A 22,770-nucleotide genomic window follows, 5' to 3' on the forward strand; every position below is an offset into this window, starting at 1 on the left:
ATTTATCTTCAGAGATATGACACATTCCTATTAACCTCTGTCTGCACTGTCTGGCAGACCATTTGAGTTTATTTCTCTTGTCTGTCTAGGGTAAACTTTGTGTCCTTGACCAGCATTTCCTCCCACCCTCCCCAAGTCCCTGTTCACCAACACTCTCCTCCTCTGCATCTCTGAAAGTGTGCTCATCTTCCTGTGTCTGTCTTATTTTAATGAGCATAATGTCCTCTCAGTGACTCCAAGCCATCATGAATTACAGGCGTTTTAGGAGATAAACATGCTCCCATGGGTATATGCTGTTTTCTTTGCTCAAATATTCAATTAAGTGTCCATCAAGTGATGGACACTTGGTTTCTCAGTGTCTTGACTTGTGTCAACAATGCTTCCATGATACAAGGGTACAAGCTCTTTTCAGCTTTCTGACTGTGTGTCCTTATACAGCCAGTAGTATAAGGACCTGGGTCAACTGATAGTTTTCTGGTAAGTTTGGACACACCCTCATGCTTTTTTTCACAGTCCCTGTACTAATTTACAGTCTTGCCCACAGTGTATAAGAGTTCTCTCTCCACATTCTCTCCAGTATGCTGTAACCTGTGTCTGTGACTGCACCAATCTAAAAGGTGTGATATGGCATCTCATTGTGGTTTTAATTAGATTTCCACAGTGTTGTTTTTTTTTTTTTTAGTATTTTTTCATATACTCGTTGGCCATCTGTCTATCTTCTTCTAATAAGTGTTTCTGTGAGGACTAGAGAGATGGCTCAGCAGTTAAGAGCACCTGCTCCCCTTCCAGAGGACCTGAGTTCAGTGCTAAGCACCCATGTCTCCAGCTCACAACCTCCAGCTCCGGGATCAATACTTTCTTCTGGCCTCCGATAGCATCCCACACACATAGACACATAAAAATAAAGTATTTAGGAAAAGAACAAGGAAGGAAGGAAGGAAGGAAGGGAGGAAGGAAGGAAGGAAGGAAGGGAGAGGAGAAAGTCCTGTGCAGATATGCAGACACTTGGAGAGTCATTTTTTAACATATCTGTATGATGTGTATATCCACATATGAAGGTCAGATGTCAGTGTTGGATATTTTCCTTGATTGTTTTTACCTTAATCTTTTTAAACAAGGTCTCCAGAGAACCTGGAGCTTATCAATTAGCTAGACTGCACGTCTCCAAGATGTCACTGTGTACGGTCCACAGTGCTGAGTTACAGGCATTGCCACCACAGCCAAGTTTTACGTTGTGTCTTGAGATCCAAACTCAGGTCCCCATGCTGCATAGCCAGCACTGCCCAGCAAGCATCTCTCCAGCCTTCCCTGTGTTTTTCCACTGAGAGCTTCATGCCAATTGAGAAGACTATCCAGGAAACCCAAAAAGTGATATCTATCCATGTTGTCTCACTTTTTAAGTAAGGAGGACAAGCCTAGTTTGCTATTAAGATTTAGTGACGAGGCAGAGAGAAGTGGGTTTCTGAGTTCGAGGCCAGCCTGGTCTACAGAGTGAGTTCCAGGACAGCCAGGGCTACACAGAGAAACCCTGTCTCGAAGAAAAAAAAAAAAAAGTTTGAAGATTTAGTGACATTTAAAGGCATATATGCAAGTATTTTGTGTTATTTTTATCTGTGTATTTAAAACATTTTGGCTGCAGAAATGGCTTCATGGTTAAGAGCACTTGATGTTCTTTAAGAGGACCTGAGTTTGGTTCCCAGCACCCATACCAGGAGACATCTGTAACTCCAGATCCAGGGGACCTGACACCCCTGGCCTTCCTAGGCACCATATTCATGTACATATACTAACATACAGACAAACATATCTACTTATAAGTAAAAATGCAAAAAATAAAGCGGGAATTTGTGGCACACATCATTAATCCTAGCACTTGGGAGAGAGAGGCAAGAGGATCTCTGTGAATCTGAGGCCAGCCTTGTCTACATAGCAAGTTCCAAGATAGACAGGACTACCTCAAGAGATCCTGCCTTAATAAAACAACAACAACAACATCATTGTCATCATCATCATCATCATCATCATCATCATCGTCATCATCATCATCATGGCTAGAAAGTTAGCTCCACAGTTAAGAGCATTGGTTGCTCTTCCAGAGGACCCAGGTTCAATTCCCAGCACCTACATGAAGCCTCACATTTGTCTGTAATCCAGTTCCAGAGGACACAAAACTCTCTTTTCTAGCCTTTGGGGGCATTTGCATGCATGTTGTGCAAAGGTATATGTGCAAGCAAAACATCCATGCACATACAGAAAACATTTTAACTTAAAATATATATATAATAGCATATGCTATTATAAACATAGACAATAAACCAAGTGTGATGGCCCATACCTTTAATCCCAGTGCTTAAAAGGCAGAGACAGGAGAATCTTTGTGATTTCAAAAAACAAAGCTATTTCCAGGACAGCAGGACTAACTATATAGGGAGACCTGGTCTCAAAAATATGCATAATAAATCTTTTTAAATATTTGCTCAAACACCAGGCGGTGGTGGCGCACGCCTTTAATCCCAGCACTTGGGAGGCAGAGGCAGGCGGATTTCTGAGTTCAAGGACAGCCTGATCTACAGAGTGAGTTCCAGGACAGCCAGGGCTACACAGAGAAACCCTGTCTTGAAAAACAAAAAAACAAAACAAAACAAATAAATATTTGCTTAAAATATTTTAATATTTTATAACATAGTTATAAAAGAAGATATAAAGCTTTTCTAGTTCCAGGTCTGTCATGGATTTTTCATGTTTGGTGGTGGATAATTGCATAAAATATATTTGATAGTAAAAGCGTAAAATCCAATGGGAAGCTCCATAGCTTCATGTCAAATGGCTGCTCTAACAGTATAGAAGTTTGTACAGTTGTTCAGAGTTTAAGTCTGGTTAATTTTGCATGTGATTTTTTTATTTGCAACTTTTTATATTTATATGTAAATGTAACATTTATATGTAAATGTGACAGATACACACCAGGGTATTCTAGAAGGTTCTGGGCTATTTGGGGGGGGGGGGGGAATGAAGGGATCCTTCAGCCACCACTTAGTCCCCCTCTTTACTATTTAAATTTCTGTTTAGAGACATCCATTAAGTCACTGTTTTAGAAAATGACCCCTTGTCCAAGCTCTGTAACTTTCTCACTGCATGAATGAGACAAAAGACTTAAAGCTTGCTCTGCTGCTGTTCTTGTCTGTGAACCGTCTGAAGTATTGTGAAGACTGGACTTGAAATTATTCATAGGAAAGAGTTACCAGGCTGCTTACATAGTAGGCACTGAATAAATAATAGTTGTTTTCATTATTAATAAGAGTGCAGGGAATGCTATGTTTGCAAGTGTTCTCCCCCGTGAAATGTGCATGGCTAACAGATGACAGACAGCTCGTCATCTCTCAGTTCTCTGCATGGGTTCTACAGGAAGGGAATCTCAGAATGAAGTACATAGTGTGCCTCAGTAGTCTAACCCCAAAGTCCAGTCGGTGGGTACTTACCTACCTGTCAGGGTGTACAGACGCATGTTTCAGTGGCTTCCCCCTTTTAGGTAGGGGTGCCAGAGTTAGTGAATAAAAATACTGGCTGCCTAGCACTGCGTGAATTGTAGGCAAACGACAAATCATTTTTGTCAGCACCACAAGGATGTATATATTTATAGAGAAAAAGTTGTCATTGTCTTTCAGAAATTCACAGGTAACCAAGATGACTTCATTTTTTCCTGACCAACCTGTCTCTGAATGGATAAGGAATGGGGAGTGGGATAGAGAAGGGTCTCAAGAACTAAAACCAGCCACTGTGGAAATTAGTGTGGAGGTTCCAGGACTGTAATCAGCTGTGCTGGTCCTAGAAGAGGGAATCAACATCAGAGTACTCCAGGCACCTGCATTTGTCACAGCTGTGTCCATAGGGGCTGAGTCAGCACACCAGCCAACTGGAAAGTGGATAAAGAGAGTGTAGCACACATACAAAAGGGAAGAATTCTTTAGCCATCAAGAAGAAGCAAAGTCCATCATTTTCACAAAAATAGGAAGACCTGAGATCATCGTGTTAAGTGCTGTAAGCCAGAACCAGAAAGAAAAATCCTACCCATTTTAGTCATATGCAAAATCTAGATTTTATTTATTTATATTTATCTTTTATTTATTTTTTGACAATTTTAAATTTATTTGCAACATGTCTTATAAGCATATCAACCACCAACTCCACCTCCTACTATTCCAAGACATCCCCTAACACTTCCCCTCCTACCTCCTAGATTGTTTTAATCTTTGACTATGTGCATATGTGTGTCTGTGTGGGGGTAAGCACACATGAGTACAGGTTTCTCAGAGGCCATAGGCATCAGATCCCCATGGAGCTAGAATGATGAGCCAATGTGTGATACTCATCTTGGATACTAGGAACCAAACTCAGACCCTCAGAAAGAATACTACACACTCTTAACAACTGAGCCATCTCTTCTGCATCCTTCTTGGACCTGGACTGGAGAATCAACCCTCCAGATCTCACATGAGGTCTCTGAGCCACACTAGGACCTGTGGCCCACATGTCACATAGACTCTGGAAGCAGGTAAAGAGTTCTGATGGTGTAAATGCAAAGCCCCAACATTGCTGTTCCTAAATATACATCCTATAACATTGATGTCTCACACATGCATGCCTGCACACACACACACACACACACACACACACACACACACACAGAGACAGAGAGACAGAGAGACGGAGAGAGGGAGAGAGGGAGAGAAAGAGGGAGAAGAAGAAGAAGAAGAAGAAAGAGAGAGAGAGAGAGAGAGAGAGAGAGAGAGAGAGAGAGAGAGAGATTGGGAGAGATCCAAGTACCTCTGAGTCCCAGCCAAGCTCAGGCCACTGTTGTAGATTGCCCTGGCGCTGTCTGTATTTTGATGCTAATTGATGCTAATTCTGCTTCCCCAGAGGGGCTGCCTTGGATGAAGAGTCACTCAGGTGACTTCAGATGAATCTTCTCCCCATTTTTAACTGGTAAAATAAAGGCTAAAGCCTGTGATTGAGCTGTGGGAAGGAAAGGTGGAGCTGGAAGTTTTAGAGGAGGGACAGGAAGAAGGAGAGACAAGGAGAGGAAGGAAACAAGATGGAGGACAGAAGGTGGAGGAAGATGAAGATGAACTAGAACCACGTGGTCTGAAAGAGCTGCAAGTAGCTAGGGATTTCATAGATCGCAGTAGAGTGGTGTAAGGTACATTTGCTCAATCTAGGTGCACAGCTTGTATTTATATTAATTGAGTTGTGTGGTCTTTGCTTGGGCATTTGGGGGTTGGAGATCTACCATTATAAATCTGGCTGGTATATTATAAGTCTCTAGTGTTATCATTTCATGGGGCTAAAGGGATCTGGAAAAGCAGTAGCTTGTAGCAGTGGCTTTCTGCAGACTAGCCACAGGGGTTGGATGGCCTGGGAAGTGCAAAGAGCAGCTCCAAATATGGCCCACTTGGGGCTGGCCATGGGGTGGGCAAGACTGCCAATGCTGGTACGTATATGTATATGAGTGTGTGTGTGCACATGCATGTGGGGGCCTGGAATTGGTCTCAGGACCAATTGTCACCCTCAATTGTTTTTCCTCTTCCTTCATTGAAGCAGAGACTCATTCAAAGCCAGAGTGTGCTGTATTACTTATCTCCTTAGTGAACTTGTTCCAGGGGTCCTTTGTGTCTGTCATCTGAGGCTGGAATCACAGCAGGGTACCAAACCCACTGGGCCTTCATATGGGTTCTAGGGATCTAAACTCTGGTCCTCATTTTTGTGTACCAAAAGCATCTCCCACACTTCTCAAATACCCAAGTGTAGCCACCATGTGTACCATCAACATGGACCCTGGTAATGAATCCGGATGTGATGTTAGAGAGGCATGTCTCTTCTGGTTTCATTAGCTTCAGGACCTAGACAGACCTCATGTCATAAGGAAAGCTTAGTTTCTTCCTTCATTTTGAACTAATGGCCTTGTTTGTTTGTTTTTTTCTCCTGTGTCTCTCTGCTTTTCGGACCCAGGCCCTGGCGTACCCACTGTTACTGTGCATAACACCACAGATAAGAGAAGTAAGTGTTGTTCCTCTTAAATCTTTCTGAGCTTCAGCTAAGGTTTGTGAAACAGTCTACCCCACCACCACTCAGGCCCCTCTGAGAGCCTGTACTGTCTAAAGAAAATGGTTATAAGGTCCAATGTGACCCAGCTGGAGCTCTGGCTCCCTGAAAATGTCTAAGATCCAGAACAGCCTGTGAGTGCTAAGGCTGAGTGGCCATTCCCTAGGTACACAGATCATGGCTGAAATCTTCTGGATGTAGCCTGTGACCTGCTGGATTTGAACCTCAATCGGGAGGAGGCTTCACTCTTCCCTCCTCTAAGACCTGCTCTGAGAACAAGGCTCCATGGGTGTTCAGTGGTTTACCTGCCTGCAGGCCAGAGGGTCAGACCCATGATAGGGAAGACTCATACTACAGGCTGATTTAGACAAGTTTACGTGGACTAGAGAGATGGCTTATCCATTGAAAGTTAATGACTAAGCCATTAAGATAAGGTTATTAACAAAATAATAAGAGTTATCTGAGAGAGGGTAGTGATGGTGGCTATGACACTCTTGTGAGAGATGAAGCTCAACTCCAAATGCATCCAGGGCACAGAGTAGATGGGAGATCCCCGAGAGCTGAGGGGCCTTGTTCTTGCTGTGGTCAAGCTGAGGAAGTGGACATCAGGGGTCAGGATACAGACATGGGCAGAGGGGCCAGGGTGGTCAGAAGATTCTTGCTAAACTGACCCAGCCGGAGGCTCACTGTGAAGGCACAATACAAGCCGAAGACTGGCCAGCAGCAGAGATGAAAGCTCAGGTGGAAAGGACTGGGAGGAATCTAAGTCAAAAAGGTCTTCCAAAGCACAGGACTTTTGGAATTTTCAGTCCCTAAAGGAACTTGTAGGTTTTCGCCGGACAGCACCCAGTGCAGGCTGCCACACGCACTGTGTCTGGGAAACTGGAATCCTGGATGCGGCGGATGATAAAGCTGAGAAGTAAAAGGACTGGGCCCTTAGCTGTATCCTTCTCCTGTTCCCACGAGGCCCTGTCTCTCCTCTGCAATCACCCTTCCCACCAAGGTACCTGTATCCAGTACTGTATGCTGCTCTGGAAGAAAATCAAACATATATGCAACTTCAGGTTCAAACATTTGAAGTTGGGTAAAATAGATGTGGTTAAAGAAACAACATGTCAAATCATGGGAGCAGTCTGCCAGGCTTGAGACGTGTTTAGAATTCAGAACTCCAGTATGAGTAAATAGAGGATAAAATTCTTTAAATGCAAAGGGAATTGGGACTGGAGTTTGGCTCTTCCAGCATTTACGAAGCCCTGGGTTCAGTCCCCAGCACCACCTAGACTGTGTACAGTAGCACACACTTGTCACCCACACACTTGGGAAGCAATAGGAGGAGCAATAGTTCAAAGTTATCATTGGATATACAGCAAACTTGAGGGCAGGGGATTGAGGCCAGCCTGAACTCCAAGAAGCCCTGTCTCAAGGAGAGGGAAAGGAGAGGGAGGGAGGGAGGGAGGGAGGGAGGGAGGGAGGGAGGGAGGAAGGAAGGGAGGGAGGAGTTTGAGTGTTCCTATTAGAGTGGATGGGAGCGAGTGCTGAGAGGATGCTGTGGTGTTGTGGGAAGGCTGACAGTCTTTCTGCCCCAGCCCCCACCAGGAGGGGTGGGTTTAGAGTGATGAGAACCTGCTCCCAGGCCTCAGCTCCAGTCTTGCCTGGAGACTGTTCTAAGAGACTGGGAGGTTTGAAGATCTGGAGTTTTGGTCCACGTTCCCTGAGAGATTCTGAGTTCTGCACAGCGAGGGGCTACAGAAGCCCACAGAGTGCCACCTAGCAGCTGGATACTCTGCTCACCCTCCAGACCATCCCACTAGTGTCTCGTGGTCAGGGGCATGTGTCACAGGCCACAGCAGGAATACTGTGCATGTCTGTGGATTTCTCAGCATAGGTTAGGAGAATGGAGGCACGGAGCTTGGTGAATTCCCCAAGTGCCTTAGTGGCAGGCTGCTTTTCCAGTCAAATTAGCACGACTCCTCAGAGTACATTTTCCCTTACAGACTGAGAAAGTGTGCCCAACCCAAAAATCTAAAATCCAAACACTCTAAAATCTGGGACTTCTTAAATATAAACATGTTGGCATGTGATCAGCTGCAGTCACAGTATAGGGCCACTGGTAGGTAATACCATCTAAAATTGCCATCAGGCCAAGTGGTTACCGTGTCCATGAAACAAAAAGGAATCTAGTGCTCAGGCTTGCGTCTCATGCCCAGATATACCTTTGAAACATGCAGCAATATAAAATCTAAAAGAACAAGAAGTCTGAAGCTCCCTTGTACCTGCCCCACACTCCAGGTTTCAGCCCATAGCTGCTGTCTGCTTAGCTGCCAGAACCCAGGACCTTTGACTCCCATCGCTGAGGAAGCAGAGGCTTTGGAGACACATCTTCCAATCTCTCTGCATGCCATCAGCTGAGGGAACACTGAGTCTGTGGCTCCTGAACCTTCTACTGCTAGGCCAGGGTGTACAGAGCCCATTGGATTCCTTCTCTGTTGAGAGTGCACCTCTCAGTAGTCAGTCTTTGAGGAAAATCACAGTCCAGTGCATTCAGAGAGGCAGTGTGCAGACCATCGAACTCACGGACAGATGGTTCGAAGGAAACTGCAGAACGCCTTGCCTTGAGCAGCCTGTGTGGCAGGAGCACAGTAAAGGGGTTGGCCTAGCAGGAGGGCTGTGATTGGACAACAGCGGCACTCATTGTTCTGTTTTAACCCATCCCTGTTACAGAGAGCTTGGTCCTGCCCGGCATCATCCCCAGCCTCCGTGCCCCTGGCGGCACACATCCCTGTTAGGAAAGTTGGAATCACTGCTACAGAGAGTTTGGTCCTTCCTGGCATCATCCCCAGCCTCCGTGCCCCTGGGGATACAGGATTTCTCCCCCTTTAGAAAATCATAGCTCCAAAACAGAGCCTGTGGGGTTTTCATAGATGTGACACTGAATAATTTAAAAGCTGTTTCCTTAAGAGTGTCATCATTGTGGGCACCAAAGGCTGCTCGTGTGTCTGAGGCTTCTCATCATGTGGAGATGGAGAAAACGAATGGGCTGGGGATATCACATGAGCCGTGTCTGTGGACACCCCCTTCCTGCCTCCCTCTCCTGAACCCAGTTCAGGGCTGGGGACATCACATGAACCGAGTCTGTGGACACCCCTTCCTGCCTCCCTCTCCTGAACCCAGTGAGCCCTGGAGTCCAGTCAGGCTTCCAGGTTTCCACAACTCAATCCCACAGAAGGCAGCTTTCTCCCTTCCCATCTGATGCAGCCTATTTGGGCTTTGGTTGATTGATGGGGGATATTCATTGGTGCATTTGTTTGTTGCACATGCTTTCAAAATGTCCTATACCTCCAGCCCTGCCAGTTGTTTTTTGTGAAGGTCAGACCCATCCCAGTTGACATCTGGCAGTTGTCTCTCTGTCCCTCTGAGCATACTGAGAGGCCATGCCCACCTTCCCTGCCCAGTATTGAGTACCACCTACTAGGCACAAACCACTCAAGAAGAAGTAGTCTTAAAGGGTCTCTGTGTAGGACCTGTGGTCACTTGTCAGACTCTCCTCCTAGGAGACTTCTGGTGTCAGTGGGCAGTAGGGATAGGAAGGCCTCATTGGTAAAGAGGCCCCAAGGTAATAAGGGGCTAATAAGGGGCTCTTTTCTTCCAATTCCCAGAATAAGGAAAGGTGGTGAAGGAAAGGGGGAGAGGGCAGGGAGGGAGAGAATGGGGTTTAAAAGCCACCTTGTGAGCTGGGGATGTAGCTCAATTGTGCTTGCCTATCATGCACAGAACCCTGGGTTTGATCCCTAACACCAGCATGGCATTATACTTCAAATCCTAGCACTTGGGGGGTAGAGGCAGGAAGATCAAAGGTTCAAGGTCATTTTCAGATTTATAGCAAGTTGAGGCTAGCCTGTTACCCATGACCCCAACTCAAAACAATGAAACAAAACCACCTTTCCCCTAAAGTCCATGCAACCATGAAAGAGGGTCTTTCAGATTTTCTATAGTCCTTGGCCCTCAAAAACCTGGCTCTTCCCTGACCCCAGCAGATCAGGGCAAGGCCCTATAGTAGCACTGAAGTGACAAGCCAAGTGGACACTCATTTGCTGTGGCACTTGTCCCAAGACAGTGCCAGAGACTTCCAGGCTGTGGTTACAGGGTGAGGTTCTGCTCTCAGGAAGTTTAGCCAGGTCTCAGTTGAGACAGCCTGCCCTGCCACAGCCATGGAGAGCATCTCTGATAATAGGACCTGTGTACAATGCACAAATGCAGAGGCAGCCATCACTTCTGTATCCTAGAACCTAATTTAACACTAGCTCTTACACGACACAAAGCAAGTCTGTATCTAATAACTACAGTTTTCAAATATTTAAGGAGCAGTTTTGTGGCCTAGGAGGGGTGGGACAGGGGAGGAAGGCAGCCTGTAGGACACCTTTAATCTAGGCCTCGAGTCAAGGACAGAGGCAGGTAGATCTCTATGAGCTTAGGCCAGCGTGGTCTACATAATGAGTTCCAGGCCAGCCAAGACTACTTGCCTAAACATATCCCATTTAGATGTAAACGGAGCTAACAGTCCATAAATTATTCATTAGAGCAGTGGGTCTCAACCTTCCAAATGCTACGACCCTTTTAATACAGTTTTTCATGTTGTGGTGACCCCCACCCATAAAATTCTTTTCATTGCTACTTCATAACTGTAATTTTCTACTGTTGCAAATCATAATGTAAATATCTGATATGCAGGACATCTGATATGTGATTCCTATTGTTTCCCCATATCTTTGAGTTATTTTCTGAGAGCTTTTCCTTTAGAGAGAGCTGCATGGGCTGGAGTGTACCTCAGTGGGAGAGCACTTGCCTAGGTAGCATGCACACAGCCCTGGGTTCCAACCTCGGCACCAAACAGAAAGGAAAAAGAAAAACTGGGCCAATGACGTTTCCATTGGAACAGAGTCATGGCACCATCCTGTGCAATCTGAGTTCACTCCTACCCTCATCTCTTCCAACAGTTTTAAAACACTTCTTTTTTTAACAGTCAAATTTATGCATCCTTCCTTTTACTGCTTAAAGTGATGCTGGCATTCCCAACCTGTCCCCACCCCAGCACACTCTGTACCGATGTCCTACAGGCATGAAATCATCTAAACCCCTTTACAGACAGTTTCAGTGTCTCTAAGGTCATACTGAATTGTCACAGGCCCACAGAAAGCAGCTAGAACACGCTACATACTGCTACTGCCATTTGGTAATACAGGGGTGATTGCCCCCAGTGATGCAGCTGTGGTATATGAATGGGCACCTCCTCCTAACCCATGAACAGCTGTGAGAGAGTACACACATTCTCCTGCTTCCAAAAACATTGGAACAAACAGATGAGAAGAGCTATAATAATTCCACTACTTATTTTAATTTTATTTTCTGTAGTGTGTGTTTATTCAGCATATGAATCTGCACCTCACTTGGATGCTTTGTGCCTTTGGAGACCAGAAGAGGGCACTAGACCCTCTGGAAAAGGAGTTATTCCTGTGAGCCCCGTGTGGGTGCTGAGAATCCTCTGGAAGAGCAGCCACTACTCTTAACCTCTGAGCCATCTCTCCAGCCCCCTCTATTTTTAAAACTCCTTCCAGATTACATACCCCCCCCAAAAAAATGGCAATTGTTATCCAAGGATAACAATTAGAAGTGTATGTATTTCAAGCTTAGTCAGATCCCTTGACTGTTTTGTTGATGTCCAAGGGCCAGACACCTTCTATGTTGTTAGAGAGTTCTTGCCCATCACCATGAGTTGTCTAGGTCAACCTAGTGGCCCCAAGTCCACAGTGTGGAGCCCACCTGCTGGCAAGGGGGCCAGGAATAAATAAGGCACTCAGAAGTCTGTTACCCTGTGTGTGAGGCCTTGGTGCCAAGGATGTGGGGACACGCACACTGGACAAATCAATTCCACAAAACCTTCTATTGGTTGTGAAAAGTCTTCTGAACCCCAGAGTTGCACATGGCAACGTTCTTGGAAGGGCCAATGACTGGCTTTGTTTGGGGTCTTAGCATAGAATCTTAGATAGACAAGTGGACACATGACAAACACCAAATGGAGAATAAGCCAGGTGCATGGTGTCCATACCCTCAGGGGTGCCTACAAAGAGAACCAGGAAAGACCCAGAGACCTTGCTCCCTGCAGACAACTCTCAGGGTACATGGGAGCACCAGCAGCTGACCTGTGTGACAAACATAGTATCATCCTCCATGAATATAATACTCCTAGTTGTTGGACACACACAGAAGCCCTCATCATGATGTCCAGCATGATGTTGGGGTGTAGAGATAAGACCCCTTATCTGACTCTGCCTTCTAGATGCTCAGCGGCTAGCCCGAGAATCAAGGAGAGGAGATATGGCCCAAAGAACAATCACTCTGTGTCACAAACTATCAAGCTGAATGTAACAAGGAAACAGGGCTCAGAATAAAGAGATGTCTAACGGAGGTGGGACTCTCTTTATACTTCTGGGTCTGTTCTTTGAGTTAGCCGAGGGATGTAGCCCCAGGGTTAATGGATGGTCTCTGCCACAAAGAGCAAGCACAAGGAAGAATAATGCATGGGGAAGCAATGAGAAAAGGCAGTGGGGGAGGGAGAATGGGATTGCCTGACCGTCAGATGCCCACACAGCACAGAGCTACTCGAGAAGCATTATGCACATCTGTTCACACAACCTGGAGAGTCAAAGTCTACAGAAAAGAAACCCGAACCTGAGGGCCAGGTAGCCCCTTCCCCTCTAGATCAGTGGCTTATGATCTCCATTGCAATTTGATCACTAGTTTCCAACGTCTCGGCAGAGTGGTGATTGCTCCAGGCCCCAGGGCCATGTGGGAACAGCTCAAGCCACACAGCCAGGGGAGTGGCTTCCTGAGTAGGCATTTGTCTCTGTGGGCTCACTGTGTCCAGATCTGATAATAGCTAATTCCACCAAATATTAGAGGGGCTCACATTTAATTAAGGAGTGGCCATGTGTGTGCTGCAGCCTGGAGGTCCCTGCTGCCCCGAAGTCAAAAGCAGAGTCCTCAGGGAATGCACCGATCTTTTCTTATATCTCCTCTCAGCTCCTGCCCTCTTTGAATGCAATTAGGGGAACAAATAAACTAGCTTAACTCAACTCCCCCGTGAGACCACCAGTTCTCTGCTGATAAACCGGGCTGTGTGGGCAATCATTAAATGAGAAATCTAATATTTGACTAAATTTAATAGTCTGTTGCTTTTGGTGCTCTCCTGCAGAAAGTAGGATTTCAATAGAGAGAAGCAAGCTATTCAAAGGCAGCCTGAATAGTCACTGAGTGATTAGAACTTGCTGCGCCCCACACAAGGCCAGAACTGACAGGGCTGGATGTGGCTGATGGGTATTTGGCTATCTTGACACTCTCTCTGGGTGGGCAGCCACACATATTTGTGATCCGAGTTTGAACCTCTCCCTCCAAAACAGCATGTAAGATTGCAGAGTGACATTTAAAGCCATCTCATGTGAATCACATTTAAGGAGAGCTGAGCCAATTGTGAGAGGCTCTGGGCAGGTCCTGGCATCTACCTGCTCACACAGATGAAGGTCCCATAGGGCCCTGGTGGCAGAAGCTGAGTGAGATCGATGTACTCATCTTTGCTGACTGTGCTGATAGCCATGAGCTCCTATGTTTGCAGCCATGTCATCCCTATCTCCCTGCACACACCCCAGATCCCCTCCCCATGCCATACCTAGATCAATGGACTACTCAGGCAGAGTGATAACCATGGAAGGTTCTTCCCAGGTTGTCTTAGTTAGAGCTATGATGAGACACCATGACCAAATGCAACTTGAGGGGAGGAAGGTTTATTTCATCTTATAGCTCATCCCTGTTTCCTCAGTTACCCTGAGCTCTGGAGCCTCACAGAGCACTGGGTTCCTGAAACCCTTGGAGTGCCTCTCAGTCCTGTTTTATTTGTGACTGTCTTGGAAGGATGGCAAAGACCACACAGAAAACCAGGGGATAGAGGAGCTTCAGGCAGAAACCCAGGGTTGGCTAATATCTAAGGGGAAAGCTGGAGCTGGGCGGCCATGTGTGGTTGGAAGCTTGCCAATCATTTTCAGCTGCTTATCAGCTCATCACAGGCACTGGAACTTCCACCTGCCTCACCCTTCCAAAAGTACACCATCCCTGCTCCCACAGATGGTGGAGATCCTGGAGTCACACAATGCTGTGTGTTATCCACAGCAGCCATGAGCTAACCTCTGATGCCTTCAAGAAACATGACTGTGGGGCAGTTTGTTTTCAAGGGCTCATGAACGATCCCAACATTCTTCATAGGACCATGGCTTTAAAACATTTTCCAATCCTAGCCTTCCATGGAACTGGACAAGCTAAAGGCAGAGCCCCTTGAAAACAGTTCCCTTTTCCATTGAGCCACAAGCCAACCCTACATGTATCCTTAAAGAAGGAGAAGAAAAGGAAGTCCTGTGGGCTTATGACATACGAGATGGTGAAATGAGGTCGCACACCCATTTCAGCAGATGAGCAAAATGGGCTTCCTTCCAGCTGAAGAAATTTCTGACCTGGTATTTGTGTGTTGTAACCTGAAAATGAAGAGCCATGCAGATAAGCCAACAATACAGAATCACCTAACCGCCATGCATGAGGGAGGGGAAGCCCTCAAATTGTAAAATGTTGTTCTTGGGACATTGCAATCTGTGACTATGATCACTAACTCCAAGTCTCTAAAGACCAGATAACTTGCAGGTTAAAGCAAGAAATCGGAGAGTGGGGCCGATAAAGGCCAAGGTCCAGTGTCTTCTCTGTGACACCCTGGTCATTGCGGCTGTTTTCCCCCACAGATAAGAGGTATTGCTTTTCTTGAACCCAACAGACTTACAATGGATCACACCAATGCCACACTGAAAACAGACATGTATGGAAAAAGAGGTGGGCAGATGGAGCATAGAGTTCTCTGATCTGCCCATATTCCTGATTTGATACTAGGGCCCCAGGTCTTGAAGGAGCTATCTGATATCTCATCTTCTCAATCTGTACAGCAGCAAGCAACCCCCAAGGCTGCTTGTGTGAGAACCCCCTCCCCACACACACACACCCCTCTAGGCCCCAGAATCCAATGAGTTCCTCTTTCTTCACTTCTAGGAATGTTTGACTTGGAAGCAAACGAGCAGGTGCAGAAGGCTATCAACGATCGGCAGATGCCTAAAATTGAATACCGGAAAATTGAAGTAGAAGATTACAGTAAGTACTGCTTTTCTGCCCTTTGAAAGGTCAACCTTGGAAGCTCCAGTTCTACTCAGGTGCCTCCCTGCTTGGCCACCACCTTATCTCCAGTTCACTATCCCCATCCGCAAGATGACAGCAAAAACCACAGATGGCGTTCATGATTCCTCTCCTGAAGAGGGCAAGAGAGAGCCTCTCCTCCAATCTCCACCTCTGTCCTCTGTACCAGGCCGTCTTCCTTGTTCAGTGTCCTACCTGGGTGCTGGCTGTGGGCTGATGGGCAGTGTCCTGGCAGCTGGAGAAATGCATCCTGAGGGTATTGGCACTGCCCGAGGCATCCCTGGCACTGCCCTCCTCTTGCCTGTCTTCTTTCACACTCCAGCCACTGCCTCTGCACTAGACTATAAGATCCAGCCTATTTGCTGGACTCAGATAACAGCAGCTGGGAAGTTACCAAAACCTCATCTGGCTTCCCGGCTCAATTTGGCTGACCCTGGAGTTGTAGCTGCCCACGTCCTTAACCCTAGGGAAAGCCCCAATTTCCAATAAGCCTCATCTCCTTTCCTCTCCTTTCTAGGTTCTCTAGCAAATGGGCACAGCACTGTTGCTTAGACCCCCAAAGCTCAAAGGTACCCAAAGTCCTTTGCTCAGATCCCTCTTCCCATCATCTCTGCAGTCTTGGGATGGGCAGGCCTCAATTCCTAGAAGGATTCTGTCTGTTCCATAGTCACCGGGAAAGCTCTGTCTCAAGAGGCGAGGGTGGCCAGGCTCAGGGAACGCAGACAAGACTCACTGGAGGGGCGGGTGGAGCTATATGCCTTGTTGTACCTTGCAGAGCCATCTTCAAGATTCCTGCATCTGCTCTGGCTTGTCAGTAGGGTTGATGGACCGTTGACTGTATATATATACACCCTTCTTCCCTAAAGCCTAGAGATGATGCAGCCACCTGTAAGCTGTACATTCTCAGGAGAAGGAAGTAAGGACCCCAAGTGACACAGTGGAATCACACAGTGAACACAGTGGGGCAACTTATTTATAACAGAAAGCAAATGGTGTGGGTGTTCAGAGAACAGAGAATGAGCCAAGTTGTGTAGGAAGGCTGCCTGCACTGAATCATAAGTTATGAACCGTCTCTTCAGTGGACCTTGGTTTAGCATAGACATCAAAGCATCATCTAGAACACAGCTTAGGCAAGAGTAACCATGCTTTAGGGAGGCCACTGTGGTCTCCCCTCTCACAGGACTGCAAATGAAACATGATGTAACAGCAGCTCACCAACACATGTGGTCCACCCCAGACCACTTACCACAGCACCCCAGGTCCCCATCAAATCATGTGCTGTCACACTACTTCCAGAAGTGCTTGTGTTGTTCCTGATATCCAGGAGGGAGCTCCATCCATCTCTGGAGTCAGTCACATGTGGAAACAGGCTGGGCTGTGAGCCCAATTCCCTCCAACCCACCCCAGACCAGAGGCCTCCTCTTGTCACAGATCTGAGAAGGGAACAAGGGAAGAAATAAAGGGGGGATCTCAGGAGGGAGAGGAATTTTAAAAGCTGTTGCCTGAGAATGTCACCGTCTACTCCGATGGAGAACTGTGTTTCTGCTCTGGATATTGTCTCCAACATGCCACTGTGCACTGCTGCAATGTGTTCTTGCTCCAGGCTTTTGCAGCTCGGTGCCAGTGTGATTCACCTCCCTGTGAGAGCTCCACTCCTTTGCAGCTCCCAAAACCCTTCCTCCTCGTTACTCTGCCTACTGCTGTCATCCCATCTCCAAATCCTGAGCCCTGGCAGCCTCACCTTCCTTTAGGAAAGACACAAAGGGCCCATAGGAGCATTGCTAATCCCCAGCCCTGCTCCCAGGCCTCCCCAACACTGCAGCAGAAGAGGGAACCAGGGACGACCATCAGGTCCACCAAGGCCTGGCGCGGAAGCCAGCCTTTGGAGCAAACAGTCTGAATAGCCAGATAACAGTCAATAACAGTCAATAACAGTCTGATCCCCTTCCGGAGACCTGCTTATAGTTTTGTTTTTTATTTCCACTGCTAGGTAAGTCTTCTGGAAAGTAGGTGGTGTTCAGAACGGCTCCCTCGGTACATTCTTCAGACTTGTAGCTACTTCCCAAGGTCCACCCCACAGTGTAACTACACCGTGTGTGTTGCGGGTACCTCTGGGATACTCTGCAGTGCCTGCCTCTCTGCCAGGCCCTGGGCCATGGATCCAATTTGCAAGCTATTAGCAGTCAGGCTGGGTCAATAATGAAAGGCTGCCTCAGAGCCTGCTGCCAGGTCTGGGATGAGTGAGTCTTCAGAGCTGCTGGGGTGTAATCACTGCACTAGAAAGCCACTAATTCCCATTTAATTGCTGGGCCTCTGGTAATCTTGCCTGTAGTTACTCTCAATAAACACATTCCTGGAGCTGGTGAGATGGCTCAGCGGGTAAGAGCACTGACTGCTCTTCTGAAGGTCCTGAGTTCAAATCCCAGCAACCACATGGTGGCTCACAACCATCCCTAATGAGATCTGACGTCCTCTTCTGGTGTGTCTGAAGACAGCAACAGTGTGTACTTACATATAATAAATAAAAAAAATTTTAAAAAAATTAAAAAAAAAAAAACACATTCCTGCTAGGGCAGGAAGGTTTGTTCTGAAAACGGGGTAAACAAAGAAAGTGGTGTGGGATAATTTCCTGAGGCTTGTCCCTACCTCTCCATCTCATGACACCAATGACCAAACCCAGTGACCTCAGTGGCCACAGGAACACAGCTATCCCAACTCCTCCCTAGGGCCCTATCCTTGAGGATCTAGCAGATAGTCAGCCCTGCCTGGTATGAACCCGTAGTGGTAGAAAGGTGTTCTCCATCCATCAGTTCAGTTTGCCTCTCACCTGAGCATACCAATTCACCTCAGTCTTTCCTCTCCCAGAACCAACTACTCAGAGCTGGCTCAGCAGTTAAAATCACTGGCTGCTCTTCCAGAGGACCGAGGTTCAATTACCAATACCCACAGGGCAGTTCATGACTGTCTGTAACTCACATTTCAGGGGCTCCAACACCCTTTTCTGGCATCTACAGGCACCAAGCATGTACAGATAGATATCTATGCAAGCAAAACACCCGTACACATAAAATGATGGCTGGCCCTCAGTGGCTGGCCCTCAATGGCTGGCCCTCAGTGGCTGGCCCTCAGTGGCTGGCCCTCAGTGGCTGGCCCTCAGTGACTGGCCCTCAGTGGCTGGCCCTCAATGGCTGGCCCTCAATGGCTCTCTCTACTTGGAATTCTGCCACCAGCAGGTACCATGGGACCTTCTGTGTGAAAGGTGAAGTTTGAGCTCCAGCCCTGAGATAGCCACAAAGCCAGTGACCTGCCCAAGGACCCACAACAAGTTTTTGAGGAAGCTCCCACTATGGACTTCCTACCTTTCCCACAGGGCATCTGCAGAAACGAAGAAACAGAACCAGGTACACATTAGTCAATCCCTTGCCACAGCTGCCCCTGACCTAGTTGTATTCCCTCTTTCCCCAGGCTTGCCAATGCAGATCTTGAAGCCAGCCACCTTCACCGACACAGGCCACTACCCCTTATTGCTCGTGGTGTAAGTATGACTGCTTCTTTTTCTCTCTTCCTTCCTTTCTTTCTCTCTCCCTCCCTCCTTTCTTCTTTCCTTCCTTTCTTGATTCCTTTATCCTCTCTTTCTCTCTTTCTTTCCTCTCCTCCTTCTCTCTCTCTTCCTCTCTCTCTCATTTCTGTCTGTCTCTGTCTCTCTATGTCTCTGTCTCTGTCTCTGTGTCTCTCTGTGTCTCTCTGTCTCTGTGTCTCTGTCTCTGTGTCTCTGTCTCTGTCTCTGTCTCTGTCTCTCTCTCTCTCTCTCTCTTTCTCTCTCTCTCTCGATGCCTTCTTGAGACACATCAGTGGAAGAAAAAGGAACAGTGAACCCTTAAGGGGAGTAGTAGGGTAGAAGATGTTGTTTGTTTAGTTCTTAAGACAGATTGGCTCGTCAGCAAAGGCTGGGCTCTTTCTGTAACTCCTGAAAACCCCCTAGAAGTAGAAGCACAGTGGGGCACCCAGGGAGCAGTGGTATGTTTTTATCATTGTAGTGAGATTGTGAGAACATTTCTGACCTTGCCAAGTATATAAAACCATGGTCCCACAAGATCATATCACCTAGTGACATCTTCATATAGCTCAGTTTGATATTTACACAACAGCACAGCCCAAAGGTACAGTTCTCAGAATACATCCTTGCCCTTAACTGATGCATAATAGTGACACAAGAGTCCTCCACCCCATATCTGTCCTCCCTGAATCTGTCCACAGCACAGGCTGCTTCTTATGGTATAAATTTCCACTGGAAGTGTTTTGAAGCCATAGCATGGTGCCCTTAGAGGAGAAGTAAAAGGTCAAATCCAATACCCCCTCCCCAAGTGCCTGCCTCCAGGGGAAAGTGGGAAAGTCACTGGGCCAGGCTGGTGTTGTTTCTTAAAACTTAACCATAAAGAAGGTTTCTAAACCAAGGAGTGGCTGAAGGAATCCCACATCCTGGGCACTACTGAGATGGGCATGAGGGTGGGAGCAGATCAAGATGCGTCAAACCCCAAGCAGACAGGAAGAGCTTCATTATGATGGAAATGCTCACCAGAGTTCAGGGGACATAGCTAAAGTGCTTGACACACCAATACATAATCCCAGCCCTGGGGCAGCCAGCAGGACTGTCCCTGAGGCTCCTGGCTAGGCCAGCCGAGCCTACTTGCTCGAGTTCCAGGCCAGTGAGATACCCCAAAAGCACAAAACAAGTCACATAGTGCCTGAGGAGTAACACAGAAGTTGACCTCTGGCCTACATACACACACATACATTTGAGGTGACTGTGGTTCTCTGAGGGGTATATGAATGATCCCGGGCTCACCCACCCCAGATAGCAGAGTCCGAGACTCTGGAGCAGGCACAGGACACCAGGTAAAGGGAAGGACACACGGCTCCCTATAAGAAAGCTTCTCAGATGTGCTATGTGCCAGCCACCATGCAGCACACTGAAAACCTATTTCTTCTAGGGATGGTACCCCAGGGAGTCAGAGTGTGTCGGAGAGGTTTGAGGTGACCTGGGAAACAGTGTTGGTGAGCAGCCATGGAGCAGTGGTGGTCAAGTGTGACGGCCGAGGCAGTGGCTTCCAGGGAACCAAGCTCCTGCAGGAAGTACGGAGGCGGCTAGGCTTCCTAGAGGAGAAGGACCAGATGGAAGCTGTAAGGTGAGCAGCCATGCTGGCTGGGCAGGGGTGGGGCATGAAGGTGGATGGAGAGGATACTTTCAGCAGGGGCTGCACCTGGGGCATGCCAGACGCTGCTGCTGTCCACATACTGTGCTTGCACCCACAAAGGCAATTGTGTGCATGTCCTCCAGCAGGGTTCTCCTGAAGGCTTACCATACTGCTTAGTAGCTTCTGTGTTGAACTGATCTAAGCATAGAACCAGAGGCCAAGACTGAGCTGAGTCTGTGTATTAATCATTCTTCTTATCTCTGTGACCTGGACAAGAAGCAGCTTAGGGAAGAGAGGCTTATGTGGGTCCACTACAGCATTCACAGAAAGAAGAACCTTGGTTGCAACTCCTTGGATCTCAATGGATCAGGAAGCAAAGAGAAGACAGGAAGTACAGCTGGGCTACAAACCTGAAGGTCCCTACTTCCTCCGCAAGGCTCCACCTCCTAAAATCTCCCAAAATATGCCACCCAGCTAGGAACACTTGAGCCTATGGGGGACATTTTACATCCAAACCATTGCAGTCTGCCTGACTTCTCTGTGTTGTGGCTTCTGTGGGGTCATCTCCAGGAAGTACAAAAGGAAGACCAGAGAGAATATGAGTGGGACTAGAGCAAGGACAAGGGTTCATCTCTCAACAAAGAAGGGGACCCTAGGCGTGTGTGGGTGGCTGGTCGGAAATGCCACTGGCTCTGATCAGTGCCCTGTTTCCATTCTTCTCCCACAAGCTGTTACCAAGTCAGCGAGACCCACAAACTGCCACTAAGAAGAGAAAAAGCTCTGTGCCAGGGGACAGGTGCTCAAAACCATGGTTTGCATTGCCGCTGAGGGTGTAAAGGAGAAACTATGGCTTGCATTGCCGCTGAGGGTGTAAAGGGGCATGAACAACCTATGCCAGATCTAGTTGCCCTCCAGGCTCGCTCTGCAAAGGTCATACAGCACCCAGTGATAAATTATTTCTCTACTGCTGAAATGAGCCAGCTCAAGCCAGATCAGACTATGTTAAATGCAGGTTTATTGGGAAGCTACTCTCAGGCAAGTTTACTGGCCCCAAGGAAGGAGGCCAGTGAAGTTTGCATGGGAAAAGAGAAAGCAAGAACACTCATGCGAGAGGGTGGGGGGGTGCAGGGACCAAAATATCTGGATTATATAGGGAAGAGCCTCTGGGGGAGGGGCAGCTCAGCCCCTAGACTGGAAAGTTCAGGGTAGAGGGCAGAGTATGTCAAGTAGGGAGTGAGGGATGCTGGGAGAACCTGGAGGCCAGTTATGCTTTCGTATGTAAGATATGCACCTCAGTCCCTTGTCCCTGGTCTAAAACTAAAAACCCAGGTCTGTGCACTGGGAGTGAACTGAAAACAGTCCCACCACCCTGCAGAATCACAGGCATGGAACGACAAGAATGAGCCATGTGACAGCGCCATTTTTGCTTGTGTGTTCATAGACCAGGGTGTGATGGGAGAACACTGGCTGAGCTCCCTTCTGTGCTGGAGTCTGCATTAAGCTGATCTCACACACCTGAAGCATCAAAGCTTCAGAAGAGAAGACTTGGCTGCCTTTCAGAGTATGCTCTTTAAAGAGCGCAAAGGGTCTTCCCCTCCAGGGAGTGTTTGATGCCTTTGTGTTGCTGTGGTCAAAGTGCCAGATGAAGCAATTCAAGAGTGGGAAGGTTTATTTGGCTCACAGTTCTGTCATGCCAGTCTGTTATAGCAGGGGAGGTGTGACAGGGTTCCTGGCTGTAGGAGTGTGTGGAGGCTGCTCTTCACATCATGGACGGACAGGAAACACAACAAGGCTGGGACCAAGGCTGAGCTACAACCTTCAGAGGCCCACCCTGTTGCTTTACTTCCACCATCTGATGCCCACCTCCAGAACGTTTCATAGTTTTTCCACATAGCCCTACCACCCAAGGAGCAAGTGTTCAAATCCCAAAACATGAGCTTGTGTAGGAGATTCAAGCCACAACAGAGAATATGAGCCAGCCAAAGAGAGACAAGGCAATGTCTTCAAACATCAAGTGTCTTATGGACAAAAACCACAGGGGGCTGAGGTGATGGCTCAGAGGCTAAGAGCACTAGTTGCTCCTCCAGAAGACCCAGGTTCAGCCCTCAGCACCCATATGATTGATGATAATTCAGAATTGTCTATAGCTCCAGTTCCATAAAGGGCACTACATGCATGCAGTGCACAGACATACATGTAG

The 22,770-nt window shown here is 47.4% G+C and overlaps 1 protein-coding gene across 4 annotated transcripts in view; it reads left to right on the plus strand.

The window, feature by feature from the left end:
* Positions 1-22,770, plus strand: part of Dpp6 (dipeptidyl peptidase like 6) — a 933,905-nt gene that overhangs the window by 900,222 nt on the left and 10,913 nt on the right. For all 4 annotated transcript variants that reach the window (XM_031380237.1, XM_031380239.1, XM_031380236.1 and 1 more), the window contains exons 17-20: positions 6,007-6,054; positions 15,235-15,333; positions 18,841-18,910; positions 20,367-20,561. In XM_031380237.1, the coding sequence (XP_031236097.1) occupies positions 6,007-6,054; positions 15,235-15,333; positions 18,841-18,910; positions 20,367-20,561 (412 nt within the window). The remainder of the gene's footprint in view (positions 1-6,006; positions 6,055-15,234; positions 15,334-18,840; positions 18,911-20,366; positions 20,562-22,770) is intronic.

This window comes from Mastomys coucha, unplaced genomic scaffold (assembly GCF_008632895.1).
Source record: "Mastomys coucha isolate ucsf_1 unplaced genomic scaffold, UCSF_Mcou_1 pScaffold19, whole genome shotgun sequence".
NCBI classification, from domain to species: domain Eukaryota; kingdom Metazoa; phylum Chordata; class Mammalia; order Rodentia; family Muridae; genus Mastomys; species Mastomys coucha.